The following is a 14,802-nucleotide window of genomic DNA, read 5'->3' as shown; positions in this document are numbered from 1 at the left end:
GGGAGAGGTGGCCAGATGGACACGGGTGGAGTCACTAACAACTAACGCAGGACGGAGAGAATATCCTTCAGTGCAAAGCTGGGGGGAGCTGGAGGGAGAGAGCAGATGGGCAGGTGCCCCCTGATGGAGCGGAGCCCGCACATAGTGAATGGGGGGGGGGGCACTGCGTCCTCGTGGCCTGAGCTCAAGGAGCCTCCAGCCCCTCCGTGGCCACTAATGCATGGCCCATCTGGGGACATCGGGTTCTCTCATGCCAGCTTTGCCCCCATTTCACTCCAATTTTGTCATGTAATAGGGGGACCCTGGAGCACCTGGAGAACAGGGACCAGCTGGCCCCCAGGTAGGTGCGCCTCTCACCCAGAGACACAGCTCAATGTCTCACCTCCCTGGGGTCACAGAGGGAAGTGGCTTGTCTCTGGGGTGTTGAGGGGGAGAGAGGGCAAGAGCAGGGGCCTCCTGGCCCCTGATAGGAGGTCTGGCATCGCAGCCATGAGTGGACTTGGCCTTCTCCAGGTCAGTCTAGCTCAGCGTTCTCCCGGAGTCCTGAGCACCCTCTGAGAGCGTTTGGAGTCCCCCAGTAGGCGCCCCCTATAGCTGCTCTGGATCCTCCTGCGTGTAGCCAGACGCAGCCAGTGTCGACTGCATTCCAGTTTGATAGGCAGCAGGTCCCTGCCGGCTCAGGCCCTGGGTTGAGACCTCGTTTGTCTTGTAGGGCTTCAAGGGGGAACCGGGGAAAGGAGAGATGGTGGATTGCAATGCCAGTATCAACGAGGCCCTCCAGGTGAGTGCAGGCTGGCCCCAGTGCTCACAGGCCCCAGGGCTCCGCATCAAGGCCTAGAGAAGGGAGTGCTGCAAGCCCTGGAGTAACGCCCCTGAGCCCAGGCCACAGCTCGGGGCTTCCTGGACAGTCGCTCCCCTGTTTTCTCCCCTTTGGCCTCCCACTGTGCAGCCTCCAGGCAAACGGCCCCCTCGCTTGGCATTCAGGTGGCCTGCCTGTCCATCTGGGCCCCTCTGGCCCATGACCCTGGCCCGAGGAACTGAGAACGGTCACTGGAGCACCCTGCAGGGTGTCGGCCCATCTGAGGCTTGCGGGCCTCGTTTCTTCTGTGGACACACTCCCCACTCTCATGTTGGCATCTGTCTTCCCAGAACACATCTCCCCTTTGCATCAATTTTACCATATTTCAGGTTCATATGGTACCCACACTTGGACGCATTTTCTCAGCCTTGGCTCTGTTGATGTTCGGGCTGGTCATCTTTGCCGTGGGGCTGTGGAGGGACGTCCAGCGGTTGTCCCTGGTCGTGCCTGCCCCCCCCACCAGATGCCAGAGGCACCCCCTCCAGCTGTGACAATCAGAATGTGTCTCCAGACATTGCCAGATATCCTCTGGGGGCAAAACTGACCCAGGCTGAAAACTTTCTCACTGTGTGGATCCATTTACGAGGTGTACAATTCTTGTTTAATGCCAACAATCACCCATTTAATTATTTTTTGAGTGATTCCATATTTTGCTATGCTGCATCCGTTGGTTTAAAGGGCAGTGCATCAGGACCTTGAACTCTAGGTACTGGGCAATGGGGAGCAGCACGGGAGGGCCCCAGGCAGCGACTAGAAAGAATAAGGAACGTTGCTTCCTCCCTCTTCAGCAAAGTGAAAGAAAGGTCGCAGGCCATGTGAGGGCTCGTGTGAGTCCGTTGTAGGGCCACCTCGGAGCAGCATTCTGCGAGATGTGGGGCGCTCCCCTGCCCAGGGATTACTCACCTCTGGGAGCGGTGGGGGTGCCTGGGGGCCGGGAGGCAGGGAGCCCAGTCCCCAGAGGGCCCAGCCCCCATGCTCCAACTGGGCCAAGAGGGCCCAACAGATGGCTCTTGACTCGCTCTTCACCTGATTGCACGGTGTTGGTTTTTTAGGAGATCCAGACGCTGACCTTGATCGTAAGTCTCCCTCTTCACTCACTTTGGCTGGGCAGCAGGCTGGGGCGGGGGGAGGGCAGCCTGGAAGCAAGGACTGGAGGGCTTGCCTCAAGCAGGCAGCCACTGGGGTTTCTGGGTTAGGGCTCACATGGCAGCGCTGGGGCAGGGGGATCTGGGTCTGCGCAGGGGGGTCTCAGAGCCGCGCCCACTGTGGTCAGGGCCGTCCGTCAGAGTGGCTCTTCGCGATTCAGCGGTGCACACTAGTCACAGGGTAGATGCTGCGCTCTCCTCACAGCTCTGTCAAGGACATAGAGGGATAGAGGAGGGAGTTTTTATGTTTCTCCCTTTTCTCAACCTTCAGCTGATAAAGTGCATAATCCTAAAAAATCACTAGCGACCCTTCGCATTTAAGTCCATTTCATTGCCTACAACTGGGAAACCAGGGAATTCCAAGCCCGGGTTTCACGCACATGCCTCACGGCCAGCCTTCCATGGAGGCTTGTGCTTAACGCGCTAGCACCAGGCCGAGGAGAGGGGAGATCGCCAGGCCCTCGAGCTGCTGGCATTTTGTTCCACTGAGTGTTTTCAGCAGCCACACACCACAGAACACACCTAGGGATGACGCAAACCCAGGATCAAGCACCGATCGTAGGATGCCCCAATCCGGAAACTGGTGTTAATTAACCCCATGATTCCGGAATCCATTGGCTTCATTTGGAAACATTAAAATACACCATTTAAAGTAGATTTTGGAAGGAAAATTTTCCTGGAAACACTTTTTTTTTCTTTTAAAATCAGCCTCGAAGTATAATGTACATGCAATAAAATGTACCCATGTTAGACGTTGAGTTGGCTGAGTTTTGACAAATGTATCTGTAAATGGGCCCACCACCCCGGTCACTCGAGAGAGTGCCCTCTTGCGCCTGAGGATCCGTCCCCCACCCACCCCCAGCCCTGAGCCACCACTGATCTGCTTCCTGTCGCCGTGGATCAGACAGGCCTCCCCTAGCGTTTCCCACAGGTGGAATCACACGGGAAGCAGTGTCCGCATCTGGCTTCTTCGCTCCACACAGTGTGTCTGGGTTCCGGCCGTGGCGGGGCAGGTACCGCCCTTGCTGCTCTTCCACTGCTGAGCAGCACTCCATTCATTGTACGGATGTGTCAGACCTCCACCTGTGGGTGGACAGTTGGGTTGTTCCCTGGGGACAGTTTGCAGTCGCTGCCAGGAAGGTCAGATTTGTCTGTCTTCCTAGAGCCCAGGAGACCCCACGGTGCCCAAGAGGCAAGAGTGGGGAGAGGCCGTTGGGTGTGGCTCCAGCGTCCCCACCAGCCACTGTAACCCAGACACACTCAGTGCTTATCTGCTTCATGCCGACGGGTCCCCATGTTATTTCCTTTGCAAAGAAAGAGTTCCCGCCACTGATGAAATGTTCAAAAATGACTGATCTCTATAAACCAGCCCCTGTACACACCCCTCTGGAGACAGGCCACTGCTCAATCAGGAAGTTCTTCCTTGAGTCTTGCTTTTCTTCCCTAGGGGCCCCCTGGTCCTCCTGGACAAATCGGCCCTCCTGGAACTCCGGGGACTCCAGGCCAGAAGGTAACACTTGTCTTGACAACCGGGATGCAGACCCTGCAGCAGGAACACATGTGTCTGTCTGTGTTCACAGCCCCCGCATCCACCCCTCATCCCGTGACTCTCGTCTTCCCAGAGCCACCGCCTCACTCTAGCCTCTAATTCAGTGCATGAGGCACCACCCTCATCTAGCTGTCTTAGCTCCTCCCGCCCTCGGCTCTGCCACTCTTCCCTGGCTGCCTGTCCTGGGCACCTATAGCCCACAAGCCCTACTGATGTGGCGATCCTGCCCCACCAGACCCTGCCCCAGCCACACCCCCAGTGGCGACCCCAAACCACCAACAGGTTACGTGGGCCTTGAGCCCAACTCCAATCTCACCGCCCCCCACAATCCCTTTTACACTCTGCCCCCAACCCCTGTGATTTTTCTCGTATCACAAGTCCTCAGTGCAAGTCCCTGCCTCCCAAGGACTCAAGGCACATGGGACGTGCTGCATGAATGACAGGTGTCATTCTTCTCTGCTCTGGAGTAACCTCTAGTTATTCTGGCTGCAGGGGGAGATTGGACTGCCAGGCCCTCCAGGACACGATGGAGAAAAGGTAAGGACAGACACTCCCAGACAAACCTTGAAAGATGGTCCTTGCCCTGGGGGGTGATGGGGCAGAGGCTGTAGAAGAAGCCCGAGTGTGGGCCTTGGGGGGCAGGGAGAAGAGGACGGGAGGGAGGCCCATGCAGCAGAAGCCCCGCCGAGCCCCACACCGCTGGCCTCGGAGAAGCCAGGAGACCCACGCTGGGCTGGGCTGGGGCTGGCAGCTGAGGCCCCCTCGGATCCCCTCCAGGAGCTGGACAGGCTCTCTGCCCGGTCCAGCCGAACGCCGAGGAGCCAAGGCCTCCAGGCCACCCACTCTTTCGCGTTCCCTCTCCTGTCTTCTCCACTCGTGTGTCTAATGAGCATTGTTGATCTTTTCTAAAGGGACCTCGAGGCAAACCAGGAGACATGGGCCCTCCCGGTCCCCAAGGCCCCCCAGGAAAGCCAGGGCCTGCAGGAATAAAGGGAGACGACGGACACCCGGGGAGCCCAGGAGAGAAGGGGGAGAAAGGGGAGACGGGGCAGGCCGGCCCACCGGTGAGTGCCAGGACCGGGTGGCCCCGACCTCACCCGTCTGCATGCGCCACCCTCAGCATGACTCTGGCCCCGCGGCCCGGGCTGCCAACCCGGAGGCAGGGGTTGGGGAGGGGCTTCGCCTGGTTTCCCCTTAAGCCACTTTATAAAGGCCTGTGTCCCACCTCAAGAGACCTAGGTCCTGTTCTGTCATCTCCTGTGTGTGTCCTCATGGAAGTCACTGAAGCTGGCAGAGCCTCAGTTCCCTCTTCTCTCGAACGGGGATCATAATGCTTTCCCGGGATGCCATGCTAGGCTGTTGGGAAAGACATAAAGTCACAGGTCTAAAACTGCCTCTTGGGAGAGCATGCAGAAGCCCTCTACCCAGCAGAGCTTGCTTGTACAGAAAAAGGGGTCTTAGCCCGCTCCAGCGAGGCCACTGCCTTGACTTGGGAGCCTGCTCAGAGCGTCGGCGGTTTTCATCTGTGAATGGTCACCATCCTAGACACCTGCCCTTGGAGGAAGGGAGCCGTGTGTGCATGCCACTTCTGGTCACAGATGCTCAGCATGGCGACCTTGCGCTTGACTAACAGAGATCTTTATCGGTCCTTAGGGTCTAGATGGCCCAACTGGGGAGAAAGGAGAACCAGGTGGCCAAGGGAGACCCGGAGCGACAGGATTGCCTGGCCCCATCGGGCTCCCGGGATTTACAGTAAGGCGAGAGGGCTGGGTGTGCAGGCTGTCCGAAGGCAGTGGCAGGCAGGGGCCCGTGGGCAGGGGTGCCCCCTTCATGAGCAGACACCGTCTGAGGGGCAGTTGAGTGTGGACAAGGGTCCCAGCTCCCTCGGCGCACAGCATGGTGGCCTCCGACTTCAGGCGCCAACGTAGTTCAAAGGTGTTTGGAGCTTAGACTCAGAATTCTCCTCTTACGAGTGAGGAGAACCTCAGAGGTCAACGAGTCCCACCTGTGACTGGTTGTGGCTGCCTGGCTCAGCTAGGACAGGAGGTAGCTCACCACCTCCTGGCCTGTCCCCTTCCTCATGGGGCAGCCCCAAGCTGGAGGGAGTGCTCCTGGGTGTGGTGTGCCAGCTCCCTCATCAACATCCCCCCTCTGGAGCCTTACTCATTTCTGTCACTGCCTGAGAAACCACCACAAGTTTAGCAGTTTCAAACAACACACACTGAGGCTATCGCAGCTTCTGTGGGTAAGGAGTCCAGGCACATCTCCGCTGGGCCCCTGCCCAGGGCCACACAAAGCTGTAGCCAGGGTGTCGGCCAGCCGCATTCTCCTCCAGAGCTGGGCCCCTCTTCCAAGCTCGCCGCTGTTGGTGCAATTCAGTTCCTTCCTATGGTGGGCCTGAGCCCTCAGCTCCAACGGGCTGCCTGCAGTTCTGGGCCACACAGCCTTCCCCAGAGCAGGCAGTTCACACTGTAGCAGCTTGCTTCTCCAAGGCCAAGCCAACAGGAGTCTCTCCGTGTTTGCTAGCAAGACAGAGTTGTGTGTGTGTGTGTGTGTGTGTGTGTGTATAACATATTTGTAACAATTTTAACATGTGTTTGTATACTGTTGTATAAGTACGTTATAATTTGTAACATAATCTTGTCACAGAATCACAGGGTGATATTCCATCAACTTCGCCATATGTCATATCCTGTTGGTCCGCCCTAGTGCCTGCGCCCTGTGGGACCCGTACAGAACAACAGCCTGTCCTCCCACATGCTGGAAACCCAGATTCTCACAGGCAGTGATCACAGGCCCCCCAGGCCCCCCACCCCACCTTTGTCCCTCAGGCTGACCACCCCCGTAGCCTCGGAGGTGTTCCTTGCCAACACCCAGGCCTGGCGTCTTGCCGGTCTGGTTTGTCACAGATTTGAGGGTGTGTCTGCCCCGGGCCCTCTGCGTGCTGCCATCCACGCCGTGGTGTTTTGTGCCCACAGGGAGAGAAAGGAGAGCCTGGGGAAAAGGGTGATCCAGGAGTAGAGGTAGGTGGCGCCTGCTCTGCCTTCCGTGTCACGGGGGCAATGACAGGGACCGTGGCACACCACAGCCTATCCAGTGTGCACAGAATTTCTGCATCTAGAATGAAACCCACAACTGCCTGATTCAGGGAGGGTGCAAGGGCATTCGCTGAGCACCCCAGTGGGTCGGCCATGGAGCCCTCAGTCTCCGCGTGGACTGAGTCCCTCAGGGGCATTTCCCTGCTGGGGCTGAGCCAGGAGATGAGGCAGGGAACAGAGCCGTCTCTGTGCGGCAGACAGTCCCCGCAGCGGGTACGAGTGTGGCAGTGTCTCGGGGACTCAGGTGAGCACCCCCAAAGACGGGTCATCTGAGCAGAGCCTTGAAGACTCTGTAGGAGTTTGCCTAGAAGCTCCAGAAGCAGGCTTCCCAGAGAGAGAGGCATTATTCTCTGAGAGGCATGGTGGTGAAGGCAAGAGGAGAGAACTGTGCAGGAAGAAGTAGTCAGTAGAGAAGCCGTGTTCACATACAATAGGCAGGAATCGGCGAACATGCAGGTTCAAGAGAAAGAGTCCAGAAAGCAAGAGGTCAAGGAAACGTGAGGATGAGGAGGTTTGGTGGGAAGGCCTGGGCCACCCAGACGCCTTCCTCGGTCCCCGAAGAAGTCCTCCAGCTCCTGTCGACTTCAATGTCACCAAGTCCTATCTGCATTTAGGGAAACAGACCTGATTATACAACATGTATGTTACTGATTTGGAGATGGATAGCCTCCTAAGGAAACACTCCGAAATTCGGGAAGAGCGCTGTACCCAAAAATGTTCCTTCCAGATGTATTTAAAGTAACAATTGGAAACAGCCTACATTTCTAACAAGAAGGAAATGATTGAATAACTTATGGTAATAATACTGGTGGTAACAATAGTCCGCATGTTGAAGAATGTTCCTTGTGCCAAGCGCTGCTCCAGCCCTGGCTAAGTAGTAACTCATTTTCCTTGCACTCAATCAATAGCACATTGACATTAAAAGGAAGCTTATGAGCAACATACAAAAAAAAATGTAAAAATGGGTTTCATGTTAAATGAAAAAGAGCAGAGAATCAAATTATCTACATAACATCATAAGATGCACGTATACTCAAATACCTTTTATGCATCGAAAGAGTGAAAGGAAATAAAGCAGCGGAAGTCTAGTGGAAGTATTAGCAGCACTCAGATATTCGTTCCTTTTCCTCCTTTCAATTCTTTTTAATTTATAAAATACTTTAATGGGCCTGTATTACTATAAATTTTTTTGTTTTCATTATCATATAGTAGAAGTCGACTTTTGAGGGAATGTGTATATGCATCTGTGAACTTTAACACATGTGTAGATTCATATCAGCACTGCCACCATCAGGGTGCATGAATTATTTATAACAAGAAAAACGAGCAGCCATTTTTTTTTTAGTTCCCAAAGATGGCATTCCCTGCAAGGAGACTGTGTGTTATGAAGCCGAAAAGTCCACAGGTTCAAGGGATGTTCGGGGTCTCCTTCTGCCCAGTGCAGGGGCTCGCCCTGTGGTGGCCGAGCACAGGGTCCCCACCCAGGTCACACCCAAGGGACCCCATCCCAGGGAAGGTGAGAGGAGCCCCAAAGCGGAAGTGGAGTGACTAGTCCAGAGAGGAGCAGGCAGGTCCCCTCCCCACCTCTAGGGAGGCTGCTGTGGGCACATCAGTGTCCATCTCCATCAGAGACAGAACCCGCGATGCACACCACCCTCCAGCGACAGGAAGACTGCCCCGGGTTCCCCGTCTTCCCTGTCCAATCCGAATCTCCTACTCCAACCTGCCCTCCAGGGAAATGGAGCCCAGCAGGCTCTGTTACAAACGTGAGGGCAATTGAGGAATATTCTTCAGCAATGTCTCAGCCTCTCCCCATTTCAGATAACCAAACTTCACTCTTCGAAGCTAAAGGTCTCAAATTCAAATGCCTCCAATGGTGGGGCAGGCAACAAACAAGCACAAAGGTGCAGGTTAAAGACAATAGGGAGTGGCAGGGCCTGGGGCAAACTGAGACCTCAGGACCCTCCTGGAGGGGAAATGCTCATTCCGCTCCAGGCCTTTGTTGCCATGCATGAACAATGAACAGGTTTTCTGTGCTGTTTTGGTTTTTGTTTTAAGTCTGGGAGGATAGATGTTTCCAGGGCATTTGCCAGCAATAGTTTTATTTGTTTGGTTGGTTGGTCAGTTTTGTTTTTGAAACACTGTAGAGGCTAATGAGTTGCTATTAGTTTGTGACAGGTTCTAAGCCTTCTTTTGGGAGACTGGGCGCTGGGCGGTTCTGTCTGGCAGTGCAGTCCCCAGCCGTGCAGTCCCCAGCCAGGCCCAGGCCAGGTCAGCGGGCAGGACTGCCGAGAGCCTCACAGGGGCGGGCTAACCGTCTCCCTCTGACTTCTAGGTTCCTGGGCCACCAGGGCCAGAGGGGCCGTCCGGACCTCCGGTAAGCTTGGGGGCTCATCGGTGTTTCCGTCTACTGTGACTGGGTCCCTCATGTCCCCTCCCCATGGGAGTCACTGGGCTCAGCCTCAGCACTAGGTCACTATCACCTCCTCCTCCCAGGGGGGTGTTTTATCATCCACACGCCTTTTCCCTCCCATGTTAAACGGGCACCATTTCGGCGACACTGAGGAGCTTGGGCATCACCTGGCTTCTCGGAAGCAGTTGACTGGCACGCAGCCCTGGGGTCCAGTCCCACTGCCCTGTGGGAGTGGCTCTGTCACCAAGCCCTGATCTTTGCCATCAGACATCTGCTCCTCTCCTTCCTTCCTCCCGCTCACCAACCAGCAAGAAGACCAGGATTAAAATAGAAAGCGACCCATTTAAAACCAGTCCCACTGGATGGTCTTTTCCATGGTTATGGATGATAAGACAAGGCCTTTAAAAAGCCCCCTCGGCATTGCACCCAGAGGGCCCCCAAGCACCCTAACCCCACAGGTGCTAGCCCTTGCCCCTGGGGGGTTTATGTTCCCATGGCACCCTGTCACCCGCGGCCACAGGTGGAAGTAGTAGCAGTGACAATGCCAGTAGCCAACATTCATTGTAACTTAAGTCACTGTGTGCCAGACACTGCTCTGAGCCCTTCAAGTACATCCATTTAGTCAACTGCTGCTGCGCGTCCTCTGGGTCTTCCTTTCCGAGACTCTGGGTGGGCCATGGGGGCACTGAGAGATTCTCTTTCAGTCCCTGCAGGGGAAGCCTGGCTCAGGCCCCACCCCAGGGAGCCCCCAGCACAACCCCCACTTAGCATTCCTCTCTGCCTCCCCTGGGCAGGACCGCAGGCCAGGCTCTACGCCCTAAGCCCCTGCACTTTTGTGGTCCAAATTGTGAACAAGGGGTTTTTTTTACTTAATCAGAAATGCAATTCTGAGGCACCTTGTTTTCATTCCAAATGCAGGGGCTCCAAGGCATTCCTGGACCAAAGGTAAGAGGAGGTCATGGGCAGGTACAGGTGAGGCGGGGTGGTGGTGGAGGGGGGGAGAGGGGAGGACTTCATCAATGAGGGTGGAAGAAAGGGCAAGTGCTTCAGGCAGGGCAGCCTAGCCGACCCCTTCCCAGGTGGAACCATGTGACACTGGGGTACGTGGGGTATGATCAGGACAGAATGAAGTCCTGTGGCCTTTTGTACATCCACCACTGACACTGGGCAGGCTTCAGATTTAAGTCTCCCACCCATCAATTGACCCTATGGAATGACAGGTTCGACTCTTAACAAATGATAAAAGCCTTTTTCCATGCCCCAGAACCTCCACTCCCCCGGAGTACAGGTTGGGGAGGAGACAAAGAGCAGCATAGTGGGGGACCCCTCCTGGGACCCCAGCCTGCTACACCCGGCCTGGGGCCCTCCCACTCTCCCCCTGAAAACATTTCAAACAGAGAAGAGGAGCTGGAGCTGCTGGCACGACAACAGCCCTCACCTCCTGCCCTCACGTTTTTCAGGGGACCATTGGGCAGCTTTCTCCCAATGAGTGTGGGAGCCTCGGAGCTCCAGTGGTGATTTCAGGCATCTGCCAGCCAGACTGAAGGGTCCAAGTTTCCCTGCCAGGCAAAGCGTCACCCATGCCAAAGCCATATGGGTTTGTGTCCCCTCCACCATCTCTTTTGGGGGACCTCCCAGTTTCTACAGGGATACAGGGGACTCTAGCTGGGCAGAGACAGAGTAAGTCAGGGATCCTGGGAGTGCCCAGCCTGCCACCCCCCGGCCGGGCACCCCCACCTCCTCCCTCCTCTACTGCCCCCTGCCCTGCACCCACTCCCATATCCAGGACCTCAGAATGCAAGAATGACTTGTCTGAGACACTTCCTTCTGTGACCTCCCCCATCTCCGTTTCCTTCAGGGAGAAGCAGGCCTGGATGGAGCAAAAGGAGAGAAGGGTGTCCAGGGAGAAAAAGGAGACCGAGGTCCTCTGGGATTGCCCGTAAGTATCTTGGGCCCAGCAAGCCTGCTCACAGGAGCCCAGCCAGGTGGCGCTGACTGGCGCTGGGCACTCCAGAGCTCGGTGTGGCTTTGCTCTCCCACCTGGGCAAGACTGCAGGCTCTGATTCTCGTACTGAGGCCGCCTCTGGGCCAGGCCCTGGCCTCGGTGTGGGGACATGTGAAGCTGAGTAAGCCAGCATCCCCTACCCCAACCAGTACCTAGCTGGAGAGCCAGAGGTGGCTTGAGGACAGCCTCAGGCCCTATGTGCGCCTGATTCAGAGGCAGTGAAGGTTCGCCCCTTCCAGGGCCACGCTTGAAGAGCTTGGTAGCGGTGGGACCATGGAATCTGCTCCATCACTCCTCTGTTTTCCCAGAGGGGCCCCAGGAACACCCCGATCTTTGCACCTAAGCCCTGGCCGCAGGAGAAGCTCTGGTAAAAATCCAGATTCTCTGGTCCCTTCTGGCTAAGGCAGTAGGGTCCCGGTTCCCTGAGATCTCCGACCTCAGCCTGCCCAGGGCTGGAGGCCCCCAGTCAAAGTAAAGGGCTGCTCTGAAGGCCCTTCCAGATGCGGGGCCTGGGCTGGGCAAACCCTCTAGCCCCAAGCCCCAGCGGGCCGATGGCCTGCTCACTGTGTCCAGGTGAGCACATCCCACCACTCCGGACTCCATCCTCCCTCAAGCTCCAGTGAGGATGGCACCCCTTTTGGTTTGCTTTCCAAGAGCTGGAAGCGGTTTCAGTGATCCATCTAGTAATTGTACTGACATGCCCAGAGAAGAAAGTGGGTCACTCAAGACCACATATTCTGTCAGTGGCCACCAGAGGATGTGCCTCCACTGAGGCCACAGCCTCGCTAGGGGCTCTTTCCAGCCACTGGGGCTGCCTCTGTCCCAGGCACCAGGCCAGTTCCCACCCTAGGAAGCCGTAAAGAGCGGGGGAACAATGGGAAGCCCAATTACCCCAGCTTGGCAGAGCTTGAAGGTCTGGTTAATATAATCACAGCAACCAAAAAGCAAGAGGAAAGATATAACTACACCCTCATTAGTGCATCAAAAGTAGGAACATTTAAGGAGCTGATTCGCTTGGCAGACTACAGAAAACTGATGAGTTTAGCAGGCGTTTTCCCATGTCTTCAGCTGTGCCTGGGATGATTAAGTACTCCTTACTCAACCAGGAGTCTCTCCTCATCCTCCATCATAGCCCCAACAACCCTCGTGAACATGGAGAATTCAGTCAAAATGTAAATGGCACAGAGACTGAGCAAGTAATATTAACAAAGAAAATGCCAGGGGAAAGACAAAGTATCCAGTCCACATTTAATGTTCTACTTTCAAAAGAGATATGGTTACAGAGAAATACTTTTGCTAGCTTAAGAAAACGACAGAGCAAACATATTCATGAATGCATTAACATGGGCTTCAGAGACAACAGGGAGTGGTGGGGACTGCGGCACCCAGAGACCACGTGTCCCTTCTTAGGAGATCAGCCCCTCCTCAGTTCAGCTGACCATGTTGCCTTAAGAAAGTGAAGGTCCAATGCTTTTGGATCTTCTAATTTTTCAAAGGAAGCTGGACATCTGGCATTTTATATGAAATATCCCTATTTTCCTACAGTAGATCAAAATTACTTACAACACTACCAACCATACAAAGTATGTCAGTGGCCCACCTAGGGCCTGAAAACCTCCAGTTCACGTCCTGTGCTCCAGACCTCTCGAGAGAACTCAGTGTTAATATGAATAGGCAGAGTTTGTGGATAGTTAGTTCTGTGTTCGGGCCTCGTCTCTCTGTTCTGCTCCATACACCAGCAGCACGTGTTCCCAGGCACACCCACTGCCTCCTTCCTGTCTGCCCCGCAGAAGTGGTTCTCAGCACTGGCTGCACCTTGGAGTCACCTGGAGCTTTTCTCACTTACCATTACCCTGGCCTCACTGTGGCAGACTCTGGTTGAATTGGGCTGAGGGGGGACCAGGCATTTGTATTCCTTTACATGACACCCAGAATATTCTGCTGCTGCCGCTGGGACTGAAAACCATGGCTATCTCCATGAGTCCAGACCGTCCAGAGTTACGGAGGTCCTCACACTGAGAAGGGAGGCCCTGCAGGCTCCTACAGCCAACACCCCTGCCCCAGGGGGAAGCAGCTTCCTGCCCTTCTTTCCTGGGGGCACTCCCTCACCTCTAGAATCCTAAGGCCTAGGCTCACTTCTGAGGCTCATTTGGAAGCAGTTTTCAAGAACTCAGGCCTTACCAAGTTTGAGTGTCCTGTTCCCATTTCTCTGGCTTCTCACATTGGAAGCATTAGATAGCGCCTGCTTCTCCAAGGTGGGTCTCGGGGGCGCTTTACAGCCCGAGGATGGAGAAAAGCTCCCGCTCCCACTGCACATAGCACCAGATAGGGAGTGGATCTTAACAGCTTCCCACCTTCTAGCCAGTTTACTCCAAGGCATACATGGCCTTGACCTCTGTCCCAGTCACCTGCCCCCAAAGCCATTTTGGTGAATGGCTTGAGCTCATGTTGAGATCTGCAAACTGTGAAGGTCTGGAGAAGTGTCAGCCATCATTAATGCTATCACTTAAGGGCCAACTCCCACCTGGCTGAAGGAGAAGCATCCACCAGGTTTTAAAACTGGGTCCTATAACTCAGTGCCCAGCCTCTCAGGGTGCCCAGCACAGCCTAGTCTCAACAGGGCACCCTCACCAGGTCTGCACCCTCTAAGCAGGCTTGTCTCTCCCCAGGGAGACTGGTCCTGGGAAGGATGCACTAGCTCAGGTTCCAGGCACCAACCCCCCCACGAATTCCGTTTCTATATCCCTTTGCCTGCCATGCTACTGCCCTTTGGGGAGGGGTTTCTGAGAGGGGATGTAAGGAGAGGGGCACAGGGGCAAGAAGGGAGGGTTAAAACCGTCTTCCGCACTGGTTGCCACCCTGCCTGCTGGGCAGCCGGCCACACTGCACTGGGCGCCTCCATGTTTTGTTGGTTTCCATGTGAATGCCACCGCCTGTCCTCCCAAGCTCACCTGTCCCGTTTTGTTTGATGACCAGTGTTTATGTCTGTCCAGAGTCGCTGCTTCACTCACCTCTTCCCTCCTTGGTCCCTTTTTCTCCCTCCCATGCCTCCCTTACCCTTCTTTCGGTCAAACTGTTCCCTTTGTCCAGGGAGCTTCAGGTTTGGACGGCAGGCCTGGGCCACCGGTGAGTGTCTTCCCCCTTACCCTTTGCCCCACTCCACCCCACCCCCGGCCTGTGATCCCTCTCGTCTGTCCCACTCTGGCCTCGCCTTCCCAGTGAGTCATGCCCTACCCACTGCTGACACCAGAAAGGCACCCCGGGTGCTCGCCTCAGACGTGCTTGTTCTGGCCTCTTGACTAAAGATGGCTGGCCTTCGTCTAAGTTTCGCTGCTCGTGGTACGCACCCAGGGCCCTGTAGCCTGAATTTCCAGACCACTGGGTGTGCAGTGGGGGTCCCTGTCCAGCAGCACAGACTCTTCCTAATGCATGCAGGGCGCCCAGCCCTGGGGGTCTGGGCCGGGACACACCCCCACCAAACAAACAGTGTCTGTGTGTGCCCATCATGCCGTGGTGTCGTTGTCATCCTGTGAGCTCTGTCCACCTCCTGTCTGCCCAGAGGGCTTCCCAGTCCTGCACAGCCACCAGTCTGGTGTGAATGGGGTGGGGACGGCATGGAGCGTGAGGGCAGACGCAAAATTTAGGGGCGCACGTGCCGGTCCAGCCTGGTGTCCTGTGGGCACGTCACTGCCACACCTTTCCCTTCCTGTCCACCATGCTCATCCATCCCAAC

The 14,802-nt window shown here is 55.7% G+C and overlaps 1 protein-coding gene across 2 annotated transcripts in view; it reads left to right on the top strand.

Moving 5' to 3' along the window:
* Nucleotides 1–14,802, top strand: part of COL13A1 (collagen type XIII alpha 1 chain) — a 145,683-nt gene that overhangs the window by 115,947 nt on the left and 14,934 nt on the right. The window contains exons 22-32 of one of the 2 annotated variants that reach the window (XM_045841982.1): nucleotides 296–340; nucleotides 713–781; nucleotides 1,912–1,935; nucleotides 3,452–3,514; nucleotides 4,046–4,090; nucleotides 4,465–4,617; nucleotides 5,207–5,305; nucleotides 6,532–6,576; nucleotides 8,987–9,028; nucleotides 9,983–10,009; nucleotides 10,923–11,003. In XM_045841982.1, coding sequence (XP_045697938.1) covers nucleotides 296–340; nucleotides 713–781; nucleotides 1,912–1,935; nucleotides 3,452–3,514; nucleotides 4,046–4,090; nucleotides 4,465–4,617; nucleotides 5,207–5,305; nucleotides 6,532–6,576; nucleotides 8,987–9,028; nucleotides 9,983–10,009; nucleotides 10,923–11,003 — 693 coding nt within the window. The remainder of the gene's footprint in view (nucleotides 1–295; nucleotides 341–712; nucleotides 782–1,911; nucleotides 1,936–3,451; nucleotides 3,515–4,045; nucleotides 4,091–4,464; nucleotides 4,618–5,206; nucleotides 5,306–6,531; nucleotides 6,577–8,986; nucleotides 9,029–9,982; nucleotides 10,010–10,922; nucleotides 11,004–14,802) is intronic. The other variant, XM_045841983.1, reaches the window with a different exon arrangement.

The sequence above is a fragment of the Phyllostomus hastatus genome, unplaced genomic scaffold (assembly GCF_019186645.2).
Source record: "Phyllostomus hastatus isolate PE091 unplaced genomic scaffold, TTU_PhHast_1.1 phas_contig_38, whole genome shotgun sequence".
Classification (NCBI taxonomy): Eukaryota; Metazoa; Chordata; class Mammalia; order Chiroptera; family Phyllostomidae; genus Phyllostomus; species Phyllostomus hastatus.
The sequence above is the reverse complement of the archived record's forward strand: the minus strand, read 5'-3'. Positions and strand labels throughout refer to the sequence as shown.